Raw genomic sequence first — 16,543 nt, forward strand, 5'->3', positions numbered from 1 at the left:
CAGAAGAAAAGCCAACAGACAACAAGCAGATGGTTAGAGATTTAACGAATAAATAACATAAAAAGTCAATAAAGGAAGTACATTCAAATCAATACGGGCGGCCTTCCAAAGTGGGCTGCACCATTTAACCAACGGGTGGACTCATTATCATTAGCTAGACGTTAAGATGTATGGGAGTCAATAAGTACTTAGCTACCGTCGCGGTGCCCTCCATGGGAACACATTCAGCGGATGAATCCAGTACCAGTTTCTAAATTGTGTTTTATTGCCCACGTTAATTAATTAAATGCCACGGTTACGACTTGGCTCTCAGAATTTATAGGAATAGTCGACACGTTCTCATCCGACTCGGCTTTAAAATACCTCCGTATGAAATGTAAACAACACGTCACAAACGTCACCACGCGACTTCAAAATGGCTCAACGACAATTATTTTTGTATTTTTCTTCAATTTTTGTACGTGTGGACCAATGCAGGCTTTTTGTTTTCCGCTACGAGGCGAAGCTGTGAGATTGGATAGGAATCTTCTTGCCAAACTCTCTGCAAAAAGTGGATGTATTTCCCAAAGCTGGCAGGTAATATTGAAAATACTTTAAAATAAATACTTCTCACAGCGAAGAAATGATTATGTGCCGTTAATAAATTATTCTTGCAAATTTAATTTGGTCAATTAAGTGCTAATTGGCTTCTATACCATCACTCACATTCGCCCCGATAGCCGTTAAATTGAGCGATAACTCTCGGCACAAAAGGCAGATTGTATCAAATGATGACCTGAAAGTTGAGTTTGGAAAACTTGAATCGCCGTTTGTACGTTGAACATATTGAATAAGCTGTGTGTGTGTGTGTGCAGTACGTACTGCCATCTTGACCCAGGCTCGCTCCAGGCCTCAGCAGCAGGACCACTTTGCTTCCTCCACCCTGGATCAGCTCGATCGCCCGCGTGTGGGAGATGCCGCGCGCCGGCTCCCCGTTAATCTCCACGATCTCATCTCCAACCTGTCGGGAACAGGAAGTAGAAATCAGGAAAAACAAAAGAATTACTGTACATCCAATCATGGCGTGGTTTATTCCACTTGCTTTCACACACACACTGTACACATCAAAGTATCTCAGATGCATGTCTCACACACACACACACACACACAGGCAGACAGACAGATAGAGAGACAGATAGACAGAGATATATCGACAGTGACAGACAGACAGACAGGTCCCAACATTATAGGCTGAATGCTCTCCACATGTTGTGGTTATATTCATTGTGCAGAGAGAGGGACCCTGAGTGGTGTCGGTGACCCCGCCCCTGACCTTTCTTTTAGCCCCCAACACACAATCTAAATGTGAAGACGTTCCTGCGCTCTCCTCCAGCTCCACTGCGCACGCACGATGCATCATCTTGACATTTTAATTCCAATGCAATACTCCAAACACATTCACGCAGCCTTGGGGACAACGACCTCACATGTTAACGACCCCCGTGACCTTTTCTCAGAGCCCCCGGGAAGGCAAAAATATCAACAATTACAACTTTAAAGCCTAATTTCTTTCATTTCGTTTTCGACAATAACACCAAAAAGAACATCCTCCTCCGATTCAGAGTAGATATGAGGGACCTTTGAAAAAGCCAAATAATAAAAAACTAATATCCATGTAGATTTGGATGAAAGGAGCACTCACATGGATCCTTCCGTCCAGCTGCGCAGCTCCGTCCTCCGCCAGCCGCAGGATGTACAGGCCCATGTTGTACTCCGTGCCCCCCCGCAGGCTGAAGCCGAAGCCCCTCAGGCCCCTCTCCAACTCCACTGTCAGACACCCCTGCACAGCATGAAGGCAACACGCATTAATACACACACACACACACACACACACATGCAGAGAAACAGTGACGCGCCGCAACATTCCTGCACAATACATGTACATGAGAGCAAATATATACGGGGCTTCATGAATAAACTTTATTTTAATCGTCCGCACAAAGTTTCCTGCTGATCCGCGACGTCTCTTTGGAGGCTGGAGAATCAGAAACATCGCCATTGAGGCCCGACGCTCTTCTCTGAATGGCTTCATCCTCTTGTTTGGTTTTTATTGATCGAAAAAGTAACGTTCAGCAAAACTGTAATTTGGCGAAGGCAAACTACTGGGGGAACGTGTGAATGCCGTGCGATGGCGACTGCTGTGCGACTCCTGGGTCAGACGGGTTCATTTCACGGACGTTATGAATTGAGGCGCATCTCAAACGCCGGCTTCTTACTCCGTTCGACGCCAATCGTGATGAAATATTGTCGTGAAAAGAAAAAAAGAAGGATTCGTGAGTTTTTCATTTTCAGGAGGATTTTACAGCTCTTCTCCCACTCACACACTGCGTTCCATTCAATACTGTCATGGAAAAGAATCTGAGGTCATTATATATATATATATATATATATATATATATATATATATATATATGAAGCTATAGAAATCCAATCATGCTTCAATGCCACACTGGCTACAGAAATGAGCTGTCGGTGAGTCTTTTCTGTATTGTTGCTTTCCTGCACTGTGAGTTTCATGATGTAATCACTCCAGCCGGTTTCGGGTCATAACGGTCGCACCGGCAACAGCGACCGTCCTGCTCCGCTAATTTAAATGAGGATTTACCGTTTTTATTCCTTTCATATTTAAAATGCATTTTAAATGCATCAAAAAGATGCAGAAAAATTGGTTCACGCGTTCGTTACTTCGAGACTGGATTACTGCAACTCCTTATTAGCAGGCTGCTCTAATAAATCTCTTAGGTCCCTCCAGTTGATCCAGAATGCTGCAGCTCGTGTTCTCACTAAAACTAAGAAAAGAGATCACATCACTCCTGCACTAGCTGCTCTGCACTGGCTCCCAGTAAAATCAAGAATCACTTTTAAAATTCTTCTCTTAACCTACAAAGCCTTGATTGGTGATGCTCCATCATATCTTAAGGAGCTTGTCGTACCATATTGCCCCACTAGAGAGCTACGCTCACTAAATGCGGGACTACTTGTAGTTCCTAGAGTCTTAAAAAGTAGAATGGGAGCCAGAGCCTTTAGTTATCAAGCTCCTCTTTATGGAACCAGCTTCCAATTTCAGTCCGGGAGGCAGACACAGTCACCTCGTTTAAGAGTAGACTTAAGACCTTCCTCTTTGACAGAGCTTATAGTTAGGGCTGAATCAGGTTTGCCCTGGTCCAGCCCCTTGATATGCTGCTATAGGCTTATAGCTGCCGGGGACGTTTTAGGATGCACTGAGTACCTATCTCCTCTTTTTCTCTCCTTAAGGATGAATTTTCATCTCTCAATCACACGTTACTAACTCTGCTTTCTCCCGGAAGTCCTTTTGACTTTACGTCTCATGGGGTCATCGGACCCTATGAGACGGCATAGATCCTATCTGCCTGATGGATCGTCTGGGTCGTGGAATTCCTGCTCATGACTACGCCACTGTCCTGTTGAGACTCCGCCCTCCTCCTCCCCACCGCCATCTGCCTGATGGATCGTGGAGGTCTCCATCGTGGAATATGCCTACTATGAACTATTCATACACTCTGTCATATTCATTGAATGTATTTTAACTCTAAATCTGTCCTTCTGTACACATTACATCTATTGCATCTGTCCATCCTAGGAGAGGGATCCTCCTCTGTTGCTCTCCTCCAGGTTTCTTCCCTTTTTTTCCCCCTGAAGGGTTATTTGGGAGTTTTTCCTGGTCCGATGTGAGGTTTTGGGGCAGGGATGTCTATGTGTACAGATTGTAAAGCACTCCGAGACAAATTTGTAATTTGTGAAATTGGGCTATACAAATAAACTGAATTGAATTGAATTTATTTATTTTATTTTATTTATTTATTTTATTTATTTTATTTATTGTATTTATTTTATTTATTTCATTCATTTTATTTATTTCATTTATTTTATTTTAATAAGGGACAGTGCACATTAATAATAAAAAAATCTGCAAATGTACCAGAGTTAAGAGGATATTTTTCATCTGTATTCCCGAGAAGCAGATGTCATAAAAAAAACATAAACACGTAACATTAAATACAATATACGGACAAAGCAAATAAAATAAGGGAGGACTATGTTAAAATGGACAGAATAAAAAAAAATACAGAACATAATAGTAAACAGAATAAATGAAATACTGCATTGTTTGGAACAAAACACGTGCTTTATGTTATTGGAACAGGGTGTTGTATTGAAACACACTAACTGTAAATACTTGTACTTGGTCATAAAGAAAGAAAAGTGTGCCTGAAGACAACAGGACTTGTCTCACCTGGTTGGGCCCCGTCACACACAGCGTCCCCTGCTCACTAAGGGGAAGAGTTTTGTGGTCGGACCAGTTAAGCCCCTCCCTCTTCTCTTCCAGGTCCAGGTTGTAACTAAAAAACCAAAACAGATGCATCACTGCAGGAACAGATGCCGCCAACAATGTGCCGCAGGCCACGAGCACAAAAGGCCGCGATGCGAAACCTCAACTGGATATTAAATCAGGGGGTGGACATGTTAATTATCAGGCTGCATTGTTCTTCAAGGCGTTAAGTTCCATACGTACACATTATTATCCCTTTATGTTTATTACACCGCCGTCTTTGTTGAGGGGAATCTTTTCATCTCGGCGTTTGCTCCGAGGGCAACCCCCCCTCCCCCCCTCCCTCGGGGATGGGAGGAGTCAGAGCACCAGCAGTGAAGGAGGAGTTAGCCACTCCAAGTTAAGAGATATAAAAACATAAAGCCAGCACAATCATTTTCTCAGTAAGGCCTAATGATAATGTTTTATAAAAGGTCATTTTTTATTTTATTTTAAGGATATTTGAAGTCCAATATTGACCAGCGAGATGGCCTTCAACCACTCCTACAGGGTTCGAGGCGGCTGGACACTGGGGGGCTAGTTAATAAAGTCCCAGTTCAGTTAGTTAGAGTTGAAATCGACTGCTATGCACAAGATGTTTGAAGAGTATTTCCAAAGGCCGTGTTCCTCTGCTGACCGGAGGCGTTTCCCTTGAAGTGAGAGTCGGTTCTTACCGCTCATCCTGCAGTATGGACCTCTGCCCCGTGGTCCTGTGCTGGAGAGCCGGACTCTGTTTCGCCGAGCTGGCTCCAGATGGAGGACCCTTGTATTCTGAGATGGGCGTAAAAAATGACAAATACGGAATTACAGAATCCCTCGACAACATAGCGGAAGCAAAGTTCATTATTTAACTCTCAACCTGGCCTAAAACAATTATTAGAACAGTCAGACTTAGACATCTCCCCCTCCCCCGAGACACTCACCGTCCTCGGGAACCACAGTGAGGGTGACGACGGTGCCGGCTTCCTTGATGAGCTGCACGATGTCGTTGTGCGACAGCTCGATGATGGAGCGCCCGTTGACCGCCGTGATGCGGTCGCCGACGTGCAGCAGGCTGCAGCGGTCGGTGGGGCTGCCGTCGATGATCCGGCCGATTTTGTGCGGAATAACTGAAATGACATGGCGAGAAATTAGACCTCGAGACTCAGATGAGAGACGTGTATATATATAGACAAGACCATTTACATACATATAGGCAAGTCCATTTAACACACACATATATATATAAATATATATATAGATATATAGACAAGTTCATTAATATATGTATTAATATATACATAAATAAATATATATATTTATGGTAATGGTAAATAGACTTGTCTATATATATATATATACCATTTACAACAATTTTCTGAAGCAAGTCTATTTACCATTACCATATATATATATATATATATATATAGATATATATATATACATATACAGGACTGTCTCAGAAAATTAGAATATTGTGAAGTTCTTTATTTTCTGTAATGCAATTAAAAAAAACAAAATGTCATGCATTCTGGATTCATTACAAATCAACTGAAATATTGCAAGCCTTTTATTCTGATTTATTGCTGATTATGGCTTACAGCTTAAGAAAACTCAAATATCCTATCTCTAAATATTAGAATATCATGAAAAAGTATACTAGTAGGGTATTAAACAAATCACTTGAATTGTCTAATTAACTCGAAACACCTGCAAGGGTTTCCTGAGCCTTGACAAACACTCAGCTGTTATAAATCTTTTTTACTTGGTCTGAGGAAATATTAAAATGTTATGAGATAGGATTTTAGAGTTTTCTTAAGCTGTAAGCCATAATCAGCAATATTAAAAGAATAAAAGGCTTGCAATATTTCAGTTGATTTGTAATGAATCCAGAATGCATGACATTTTTGTTTTTTTAATTGCATTACAGAAAATAAAGAACTTTATCACAATATTCTAATTTTCTGAGACAGTCCTGTATATACACACATATATATATATATATATATATATAAATACCATGTACTTTCTCTGCATTTTCTGAAAGATTTTCTGAAAATGAAGTTACTGTGGGCTCGTCCATTTTTGCACGAGTAAACTTCGTCAGAAGGAAACAAAAACGTTTCCATCACTAAATCTAAATTTCCCAAAATATATACTGTGCTCGTGAGGGAAATCCTCAGATAAGGACGCGGGCCCTCACCTCCGTACGGCGGTTTGCTCTTGGAGGTGAGGATGACGAAGCCGAAGCCCTCCGAGTCCTTGCGGTGGAGCGTGATGTCAAAAGACTCGTGGTCCATGGCGCTGGGCATCGGCAGGCGAGGCAGCTTGGGAGAACCGTTCACCAGCACCGGGGCCATGTCCTGAGCCTCCTCCTCCGTCGCATCTGAGACCAGACGCAGAGAAACGGATGCAAATGAATCCGCGTGACTCAGGTTATTATTATTTATTTTTTACGAAGCGTTTCGGTGCCCAACGTGTGCTCGTGCACGAGAGATATGCAAATAAATAAATAGTATAAACAACGTCACAGTGCAGCAGCGTTGTCTACAGATTGTGGATGTTAAAAGTGGTTGCCAGTGGCAACCCGGGGAGGAGAGGAAACTACTCAGGCATTCTGTGCGAGGCCTCTCTCTCTCTTCCCTGAATCCATAAGCGAGGCGGTGAAACAAACAGTCTAGTGCTCTCTCAGTTTCTCTGTATTTAATCCACTGAATAACTATTTATAGCGACATCTAGAATCGAGCATCAAGCGGCTTTGGTTTCCGTCAAAATACAAAACGCAAAACGCATCACTGCTGGAGGATTCATTCCTCTCAGGAAAGTCAGATGAGATATTTGGTGTTCATTACGTTACATTATATTAAGCCGACGCTTTTTATTCATAAAGACTTACAATCCTGTTACACTCATCCACAGTGGACACAGCTACAGGGAGCCACTCAGGGTCGAGTGTCTTGCTCAAGGACACATCGACTCGGGCTTGAACCGCCAATTTACACTACACACATACACACACATTTCATTTACACTACACACATACACACACTTTGCTTTTTACACACTGTCTATATTTTATATTTAATATTTGTATATTTAATTTAATTTGTCATTAGTACTGTGTATTGTGTATGCATATATGTTATACATATACATACATATTTTATATTTTACTTTGTATACTCCTATATCTTTCATCCCTGCTTTTTATATTTTATTTTTTATTCTCGTGTGTTTAGTTTATTGGTGCTGCTACTGTGACGACAAATTTCCCCTTGGGGATTAATAAAGTATTTATCTATCTATCTATCTATTGAAAGACGGACCTGCTAACCGCTGACCTACAGTCGCCCTGCGTTCAGAGGAATAACATGTTCAGAATCTGGACACATTTTAGGACGGCTCGCTGTTTATTTCATTTTTAAAAACAGCAAAACGCTGCTTTTGCATTCATAAATATGAAGATAAAAATGGAAAATTCCCCATCTGACATCGTAAATTAAGGATTTTGATGGAGCTTTTTCTCTCCAGTTTCAATCAAGCCTTACGATGAGTTAACGTGGCATTAAACCTCGCCTCAGTTCGGTGGAAGAAACTTGAATTCAGAAGGTTCACGCTTGTATTTTTTATTTTTTGTTTGAATATTTCCTTCTTTTAAAAAAAAACAACGAGATCTTGCGTAACATTGCAAACTCGCTGCTTGATCCGCAATGCATCCTGGTACGTGTAGGCACAGCCGACACAGCTGTGCACGCAGTGGACATCAGCTTCATCGGTCATTACATCACACGAATTCTTCAGTGAACGACATTCACCATCAGCTCTGAGACTGGACATCCACGTAAAAAAAAAAAGGTGGACGCAAACAAAATGTCTGACTGTTGCTCCTCACCTCTGTAGATGACCTTCCTGCGTATGGTCAGCATGACGTGACCATTGCGGGCAGCGTTGGTCATCAGATCCAGCACCTGCTTGTGCGATCGACCTTTGACCATCACGCCGTCGATGCCGATGAGCTCGTCTCCGGCTCTCAGGTGGCCGTCCTTCTCTGCCGCTCCGTTGGCCACGATGGCCCCGATGTAGACCTGGGGGAAGACATTCTGACAGGAGGGGCGGACAGATCCATATGCATTAGGGCGTCAACCGTTCTGTTTAGATAGATAGATATATACTTTATTAATCCCCAAGGGGAAATTTGTCGTCACAGTAGCAATAAACTAAACACACAAGAATAAAAAATAAAATATAAAAAAACAGGGATGAAAGATATAGGAGTATACAAAGTAAAATATAAAATAAAATATATATGTATATATATATAACATATATGCATACACAATACACAATACTAATGACAAATTAAATTAAATATAAAAAATATTAAATATAGACAGTGTGCAAAATGCATCACTTTATGGCACTGTCCGAGATTAAAATACTTAAAATACGCATTCGAGATCGTCCTGCGGTACTTACTGGCTGTTGGGGACCTTCTCCTCCCAGCACACGGAAGCCAAAGCCGGTTTCGATGTCTCTCTTCAGAAAAACATCGATGTCTTTGGTGTGAGGCTCTGTGGACGAGCCATGAAACTGGGTGAGGGGTTTCAAATGGACCCAGACGATAGCGGTTTATAATACCTCTGAGGACATGCAATGTCCGAGAGGGGGGGGGGGGGGGGCTCGGTCTTCACTCACGTCTGCTGTCCAGCAGGGCTTTGGACTTCAGGTACATCTCGGCGGCGTCTCTTTTGGGGGAGTCGACGGAGCGCAGGGGGCTCGTGTTGGAGTGGTAAGGCAGGGCCTGGGGGGCGGAGTCTACCGTACCGTCCAGAGTCTCGGTGCTGGCCGTCATTTCCGCTCTCTGAAGAGAAAACACGTGTCGCATCAGCACTCACGTGTCCTTCAACGACCACCGTGCCACTTTTAGATTTTACATTCGACCCTTTGGAGTTCTCCTCCTCAGACATATTGGTCGTCTCTGCTCGTGATAGCAGACTGAGCATGCGATGGTGATAGATTACCAGAAGCAGTGAAAGGTCACGCCCACTGGCTGTTTTCAACATAGGCGGTTTAACTTCTCATGCCTTCAATTGTTTTAAAGGCTAAGCGATGAGATTGTAATGTCATTTAAACACCATGGGAGGAACGGCAGATTTCCCCGTGGCGGGTCCATTCACGTGGAAAAGGCCAACTTACTACTATCTATAAACCCTCGTATTAATAACACCACCATATCTAAAGAGGCTCATCCGTGCTTCATTAGCATTGCAATCCCCCTGACAATAGCCCTAAGAATACGAGGACTGAAAGGAAGTCATTGGGACCGTTCTTCAGAGCAAACAAAAGGAGCCGCCCCGGAAACATAATCAATATTCAAATGTATTGCTATCATTTAATTCGATGCAACAGAGAGGCTCGACTGGGTTCAGCGGAACGACAAAAAAAAGAAAAAGCGGGGGGAAACAATAGTGGGAGGAATAGGAAGAGATATGCTTTTACTCACAGGCCTTAGACTCTTCACAGGGGTGGTCTGACCTATGGAGAGACACAGAGACAGGAAGATGGTGAGAAACACAGATACGACCACGACGTCCACCAGATGGCACTGGCTCTCTGGCTGAGGCCCGGCGGGGCGGCCGGCACGCAAATAAACCCCAAGCAGGAGGTGTGGACTCCTCACTAAGGAATGCTCCATTCGGAACATGCGTCCACGTGAGAATCAAAGAGACATCGGGAACGTAAAAGGAGGGACATGTGGACATGTGCTCAACGACATGATGGAAGCCCAGACGGGTGAGTGCACCAGAGATTCAGGCATATAATCCAATGAGCTCTCTCTCTCTCTCTCTCTCTCTCTCTCACACGTTCCAGCTCAAGCGCTCAGATTGTTCCCTTCAGATCATCTCTTGCAGTCCCCCCCTCTGTAGTAGTTTAGCCCTCGCTCTTTGAGGGGCCGTGGATATAGAGGCACGCAGAAGTCGCCTGATGATCAAAGACAATCCGGGGTTCATCGAATTTACGCAGTGAATCCCCCGGGTGGGGGGGGATGATGTCGGAGACATTTGAAAGGCGCCTCCTCCCGCTCGCCTTTGGAAGCAAGCACGGCCCCTCGCTGATGTAAACTTCCCACTCTGACTTGCAACGGGCCGCGTTTACGCCTCGATGGGAGTCGGCAGAAGGGACGCTGGAGAAAAAAAAGAGCGAAGACGCTGCAATGTCGGATTCGAGTGGGATCACTGAACGCAACCGCTCCGGGAGGTGCAGGTTGCGTCTGTCTGGCAGCGGTCTGGGTCGCGGTGACCTACAGACCGCGGACACGGTGGCATCTCTCAGGCATCTTACAGAACAACAGCGTGTGTGGTCAGCCAATCCCCCCACCCCACAAGCCACAAGGCCCTGTTCAAGTTGTATTGACATTGTGTTACATCATAGGATGGATAGAATGATAGGAGGAAGAATAATGCCGCATTTCCACTGCTCGGTACGGCTCGGCTCGACTGGAATCTCGTTTTACGTTTTTTTTTCGTCCATTGGTCCTCGAGAGAAACCCTTCAAGTGCAACACGTGGCCCAGGGCCAGGAACAACTTGAAGAAGCACACGATGACACACTCAGGGGGGGGGGGGGGGTGACCGAACCGCTGCTCGCACTGCGGCAAAGGCCGCCGCACCCCCGTCTTATTTAACTCTGCGAGTGTCGCGTGGAAGACGACGTGACCGCAGTTCGAATCCCACCGGCAGCGGGCGCTATCAGAGGGCCGAGGACAGAAAGTCAAGTAGAGTGAAACCACGCGGTGGAAACGAGGCACCGGCAGGCGAGGGAAACGTCACGCGGTCACGCCGCCATGCGGTCCGCCGGATAACAAGATGGACGCATCTCTCTCACCTCCTCGCAGCACCAGCACGTCGACCTCGCTGCCCACGGGCAAGTCTTTGAGGATGTCCACCACCTGGGCGTGACTGAGCGTCTGGACGTTCTGCCTGTTGATCTCCTTGATGATGTCACCTTTCTGCAGGCCGCGGCACCACTGGGCGTCCAGGATCATCTTCACCTTCTGGCCCAGCGAGCAGTCGGCGATGGCGAAGCCGAACCCCCCGGGCCCTTTGACCAGCGGGACGCTCGCCAGCTCCGGCTGCAGCATCCCCGCCGCCGCCGCCGGCGGCGTCTCCCCCCGCTCCCCGTGCCTCTCGTTGGGCAACGCCGCCACCACGGGCCGCCCGCTGGCGTCCGTGGTGGCGTAGTGGAGCTCCTGCGAGGAGCCGTGGAGGACGTCGCCCTTCACGAGGAGGGGCTGCCCGTTGATGAGGGGCACGGCCGTCACCACCTCGCCGCCGTGCAGGGCCTGCGGGGGCTGGGTGGCCGGCGGGGGGGGCGGAGGCGGGAGAGGGTCGTCGCTGCTCAGATCCACGTCGGGGGGGAGCGGGTACCCGCGGCAGAGGACCATGTCCACGTACTGGTTGACGGGGATGGATTGGAACATCTGCACCACGTCGGGATGCGTTTTGCCCAGCACAGACATCCCGTTAATCTCAACTATGACATCACCTGAAGCGGGAAAAGAGAGAAACGGTGAGTTGAGTTTCTATTCCTGTATTTAATCCAAACATCACGTCTCTCGATCCTTCCTTTCCTTCTTTTACAATGTCCCTTGCTCTTTCATATTTTTGTTTTGGCTCTCTATTTTCCCTTTTATCCTTTTGTTTCTATCACTTTATTCCATGCCCCACTTTCATATTCTCCATTGTTGCCCAGACCTGAGCAGCACTCTGTGTGTTAGGGTGATGAGCACTACAGAGGTACGATGAGTTACCTCCAGGTGCATTGTGGTAGCACAGCTGGTACAAGGCTGCAATATATATATATATATTTATATATATAAAAATATATATATAAATAAATATATATATATAAATATATATACATAAATATATATAAGAATATATATATATATATAAATAAATATATAAATATATATAAATATATATATATATTTATAAATATATATAAATATATATATATATAAATATATATATAAATGAGATGTAAAGTTTCAGGTGAGGAGTATACACCCGCAAACGTTTTGTTGTTGTTGTTGCTCACCGGATGCCATCTTCTTGTCGTGGGCGGCGGGGCCGTCGCCCATCATGTTCTTCACCTGCAGGAACTCGTCGGTGCGGTCGCCGCCGATGATGGTGAATCCAAACCCCTGGGAGCTCTTCTTCAGCGCCGTGTGGTACAGCTCGCCCTTCAGTTCGCTGGGGTCCGACGTGAAGCCGAACGCACCGCCCTTACCTGCACACAAAGGGCACACGCATGTAAAGTATGTGTGTGTGTGTGTGTGTGTGTGTGTACGTGTGTGTGAATGATGTGCCTTCTGTTTTTTTTGGGGGGGTTGTTTTTCCGCTTGAATATGACCGCTTTGATTCATGGAAGCAGGCGTATTTACGCACATTTAAATAATAATAATAATAATCATAATAAACATTTTATTTATAAGGCGCCTTTCAAGGCACTCAAGGTCGCATAATAAAGTTTTTTAACCCGAGTTGTAGAGCAATGTGTTGATGAGCAGGTCCTCCTTTGTGTTTGTATTTTTTCGGGGTCGGCTGTAGCTCATGTGGGGGAGATTGGTCGTCCCGTAAACCACAAGGTACCCGGTTCGATCCCCGCTCTCCCCATTAGTTGCATGGTGAAGTGTCCTTGAGCAAGGCACTGAACCCCCAGTTTCTCCCCGGGCGCTTCACTGCAGCCCGCTGCTCCTCAATAATGGGTTAAATGCAGAGGAGAATTTTTCCCCACAGGTATCTATAAAAGTATATATTTCTTCTTTTTTAAAATGTTGCATTATCAAAAACACAAGTGAGATCTCTCGACACCAAACCCAAGCGACGCAGGTTTAGTAGATTCATTGAACGTCGATGACACACATGATGAACATCACCACATCACCACGGCCCACATGCAGAGAGGACACCCTGGACAGATCCTAGAGAGCAGAACAGTGACGCCTTCATCCCAGAGTCCTCTCTCCTCCCCCCCGATGCAGTCAGTGGCTCAGGAGAGACTTTTTTTTTATGACTCGAGTCGGGTACAACTTAAGGTCAGCGGCGGCATCAATATGGACCACCCGGCATACGCCCGATAACCGGCTGTCAGGGTCACGCTGAATTAAACTTAGCAGCGTCCCTCTCTGGCGTTACTGTGGTATCAGCACTTTAGATCACAGCCCCCCCCCCCCCATCCCCTCGCTGCCTGGACTGTGTTATATCTTTGACTCTGCGAATAGTAGAGCTGCAGCCAGCAGGTGATAAATGATGCACATTGCGGCGCCTGAGCTGTGTAATGACAGAATAAGATGTGAATCCGTCTCTGGGAGGCCACAAATAAAACATGTAAATGAGCTGTTTCTTTATTTCTAAAGTTCAATGAAATGTAGCAACATTTTAAATAAAAATACCATGAAGACAAATAAATAAACAAACGTGCTTAATAATTACGGTTACACTTTACATGACATCTATTATAATCTGCTTATAGCACTGTATAATCATAGTTGTAACCACTCAGATATTCATAATGTCTTCATACTAATAGCTATAGGCCATTATTAAGCATTTTATATGGACTAATCCTCAAAAAATAGCTAAAAGACAAAAGTCAATCAACACAAACTCAGTCCATCTTCGCAAGTTCATGCAGAAGAAGTACATCTGTAGAATAATGGACATATTTTGATCTATTAACCCTCCTGTTACCTTTAGGGTCAATTTGACCCCATTCAATGTTTAATGTCGGTGTTCTTTGGGGTCAATTTGACCCCAGGCTGTTTTTCACTGTCAAACATATAAGAAATATCAACTTTTTTATATATTTAAAGGGCTATGGACATGGTGGAGGAGTACAAGTACCTGGGCGTCTCCATCGACAGCCGACTGAACTGGAAGGCCAACATCAACGCTGTGTACAAGAAGGGGATGAGTCGTCTCTTTTTCCTGAGAAAGCTTCGATCCTTCAACGTGTGCAGCAAGATGCTGGAGTTATTCTACCAGTCGGTTGTCGCCAGTGTGCTGCACTTTGCCATTGTCTGCTGGGGGAGCAGCATCGGAGCCGGTGACACCAGCCGTCTTAACAAACTGGTTAGGAAGGCTGGCTCCATCATCGGCTGCCAGCTGGAGCACCTGGAACAGGTGGTGGAGAGGAGGACGTTGAAGAAACTGCTGTCCATATTGGACAACCCGGACCACCCTCTCCACCACCTCCTACAGGGACAGAGGAGTACTTTCTCCAGACGTCTCCTCACGCTCCGCTGCCACAAGGAGAGATACAGGAGAACATTCCTGCCGACGGCTATGAGGCTCTACAACAGTTCACCTCTTGCCAGATCACCCTAACCCTTCTTATATTTTGTGTTTTGTTTTTTTATTCTTGTGTGTTGCTGCTACTGACTCGACAAATTTCCCCTTGGGGATTAATAAAGTATATATCTATCTATCTATCATCTATTTAGGTAGTCAACAAACAAACAAACTACCTCACACTTAAACTTGGGACACAATATTAATTCTAATAATGTTCTGGAGGTTTTAATTGCTGGGGTCAAATTGACCCCGAGGGTAAAATATGTTAGTAAATGTGAAGGTAACAGGAGGGTCAAAGAGGCTAAAACAAACAGCTGACACCACACACGCTCCAACAGGAGTACACAGTTCATCTGCTGGGGACTCTTTACAGCACAGGTCACTAACTGGCGGACCGCGGTCCGGGTCCGGACCCAGAGGCCGTCCCATCCGGACCCGGACCGCCAGCCAAAACAGAAGGTTATGATTTAAAACCTGACGGGGTGTTTTAATTTTTTTACCCGGCGGCGCGGCGCAGCTTTTGCAGTCTTTACGGTAGTGGTTTAGCGGATGCGGAAACGCACAGACCAATTGCATGCGAGTTAAGCCATCCCACGTGATACCACTCAGCCAATCAAATCTATGCATTCTCGGCGGTAAACATTACGTCTCAACAGACAGCGCGACGCAGACAGATGAGAAAGTAGAGGCAGGTTACACTTGAAAAGACGGTAGAAAGAAAAAGAAAGATAGCGATACATGTAGAAAACAAAGGGAGAGAAACGGACGACTGCGCCGGAGAAAGTTTAGAAAAAGGCGAGTGAGACAGCGAAAGGGAGAGAAACGGACAACTGCGCCGGAGAAAGTTGAGAAAAAGGCGAGTGAGACAGAGAAAGGGAGAGAAACATAAGGAACAAATGTCGCTCTCCAAAAAAAGAAAAGTTGACAGCGAAAATAGAGCATTTAATCCGGAATGGACAGACTCATTTCTGTTCATACGGAAGCACAGGGAGCACAAAACCAGTATGTTCAGAAACCGTGGCACTTATTAAAAGTGGCAATGTGAAACGCCATTATGAGACAAAACATAAAGGTTTTGAACAAACATACCCACTCAAATCCGAAGTGAGATCACAGAAAATAAGTGGTCTCACAGCCCAATATGAACAGTCCACCAGGATCCTGAGCCACACGTTCACTGCCCAACAACGTGCTCATGAGTGTTCCCTCAGAGTTGCTTGGATTTTGGGGCAACACAAAAAGCCATTTACTGATGGAGGGCTTGTCAAAGAATGCATGAGTGTCGTCGCTGAAACATTACTTGACGGAAAACCAAAACAAGAGCTTTGTGATAAGATAAAGCAAATACCCATGTCAGCATCATCTGCCACAAAGAAAAGTGAAATATTAACTCAGGATGTGCTAACCCAGCTAAATGAAGCCATACATAAGGCACCATGTGTAGGCTTAGCTGTGGATGAGTCCACTGACATCTGTGACAATGCTCAGCTGTTAGTGTACGTCAGGTTTTTCAACACAGACCAGAAAGCATTCTGTGAAGACCTGTTAGGTGTCACTCCCCTTCAGACCAGTACAAGAGGAGAAGATATAGATAGATAGATAGATAGATATATACTTTATTAATCCCCAAGGGGAAATTTGTCGAGACAGTAGCAGCAACACACAAGAATAAAAAACAAAACACAAAATATAAGAAACAGGGATGAAAGATATAGAAGTATACAAGTAAGATAAAAGTAAAATACAAAACAAAATATATATGTAAATATACAACACACAACAACACTGACAAATCAAATACAAAAATATTAAATATAGACAGAGTGCAAAAAGCAAAG

General features: G+C 44.8%; 1 protein-coding gene across 2 annotated transcripts in view; it reads right to left on the bottom strand.

Moving 5' to 3' along the window:
• The window catches only part of LOC130208568 (membrane-associated guanylate kinase, WW and PDZ domain-containing protein 3-like), a 137,872-nt gene that overhangs the window by 4,568 nt on the left and 116,761 nt on the right, over positions 1 to 16,543 (bottom strand). For both annotated transcript variants that reach the window (XM_056437770.1, XM_056437771.1), the window contains exons 9-20: positions 12,448 to 12,639; positions 11,233 to 11,892; positions 9,852 to 9,883; positions 9,044 to 9,209; positions 8,825 to 8,919; positions 8,241 to 8,448; positions 6,552 to 6,734; positions 5,293 to 5,478; positions 5,044 to 5,140; positions 4,295 to 4,400; positions 1,682 to 1,819; positions 862 to 1,000 (exon numbers count right to left, since the gene is read on the bottom strand). In XM_056437770.1, the coding sequence (XP_056293745.1) occupies positions 862 to 1,000; positions 1,682 to 1,819; positions 4,295 to 4,400; positions 5,044 to 5,140; positions 5,293 to 5,478; positions 6,552 to 6,734; positions 8,241 to 8,448; positions 8,825 to 8,919; positions 9,044 to 9,209; positions 9,852 to 9,883; positions 11,233 to 11,892; positions 12,448 to 12,639 (2,202 nt within the window). The remainder of the gene's footprint in view (positions 1 to 861; positions 1,001 to 1,681; positions 1,820 to 4,294; positions 4,401 to 5,043; positions 5,141 to 5,292; positions 5,479 to 6,551; positions 6,735 to 8,240; positions 8,449 to 8,824; positions 8,920 to 9,043; positions 9,210 to 9,851; positions 9,884 to 11,232; positions 11,893 to 12,447; positions 12,640 to 16,543) is intronic.

Source organism: Pseudoliparis swirei, chromosome 18 (genome assembly GCF_029220125.1).
Source record: "Pseudoliparis swirei isolate HS2019 ecotype Mariana Trench chromosome 18, NWPU_hadal_v1, whole genome shotgun sequence".
NCBI lineage: Eukaryota > Metazoa > Chordata > Actinopteri > Perciformes > Liparidae > Pseudoliparis > Pseudoliparis swirei.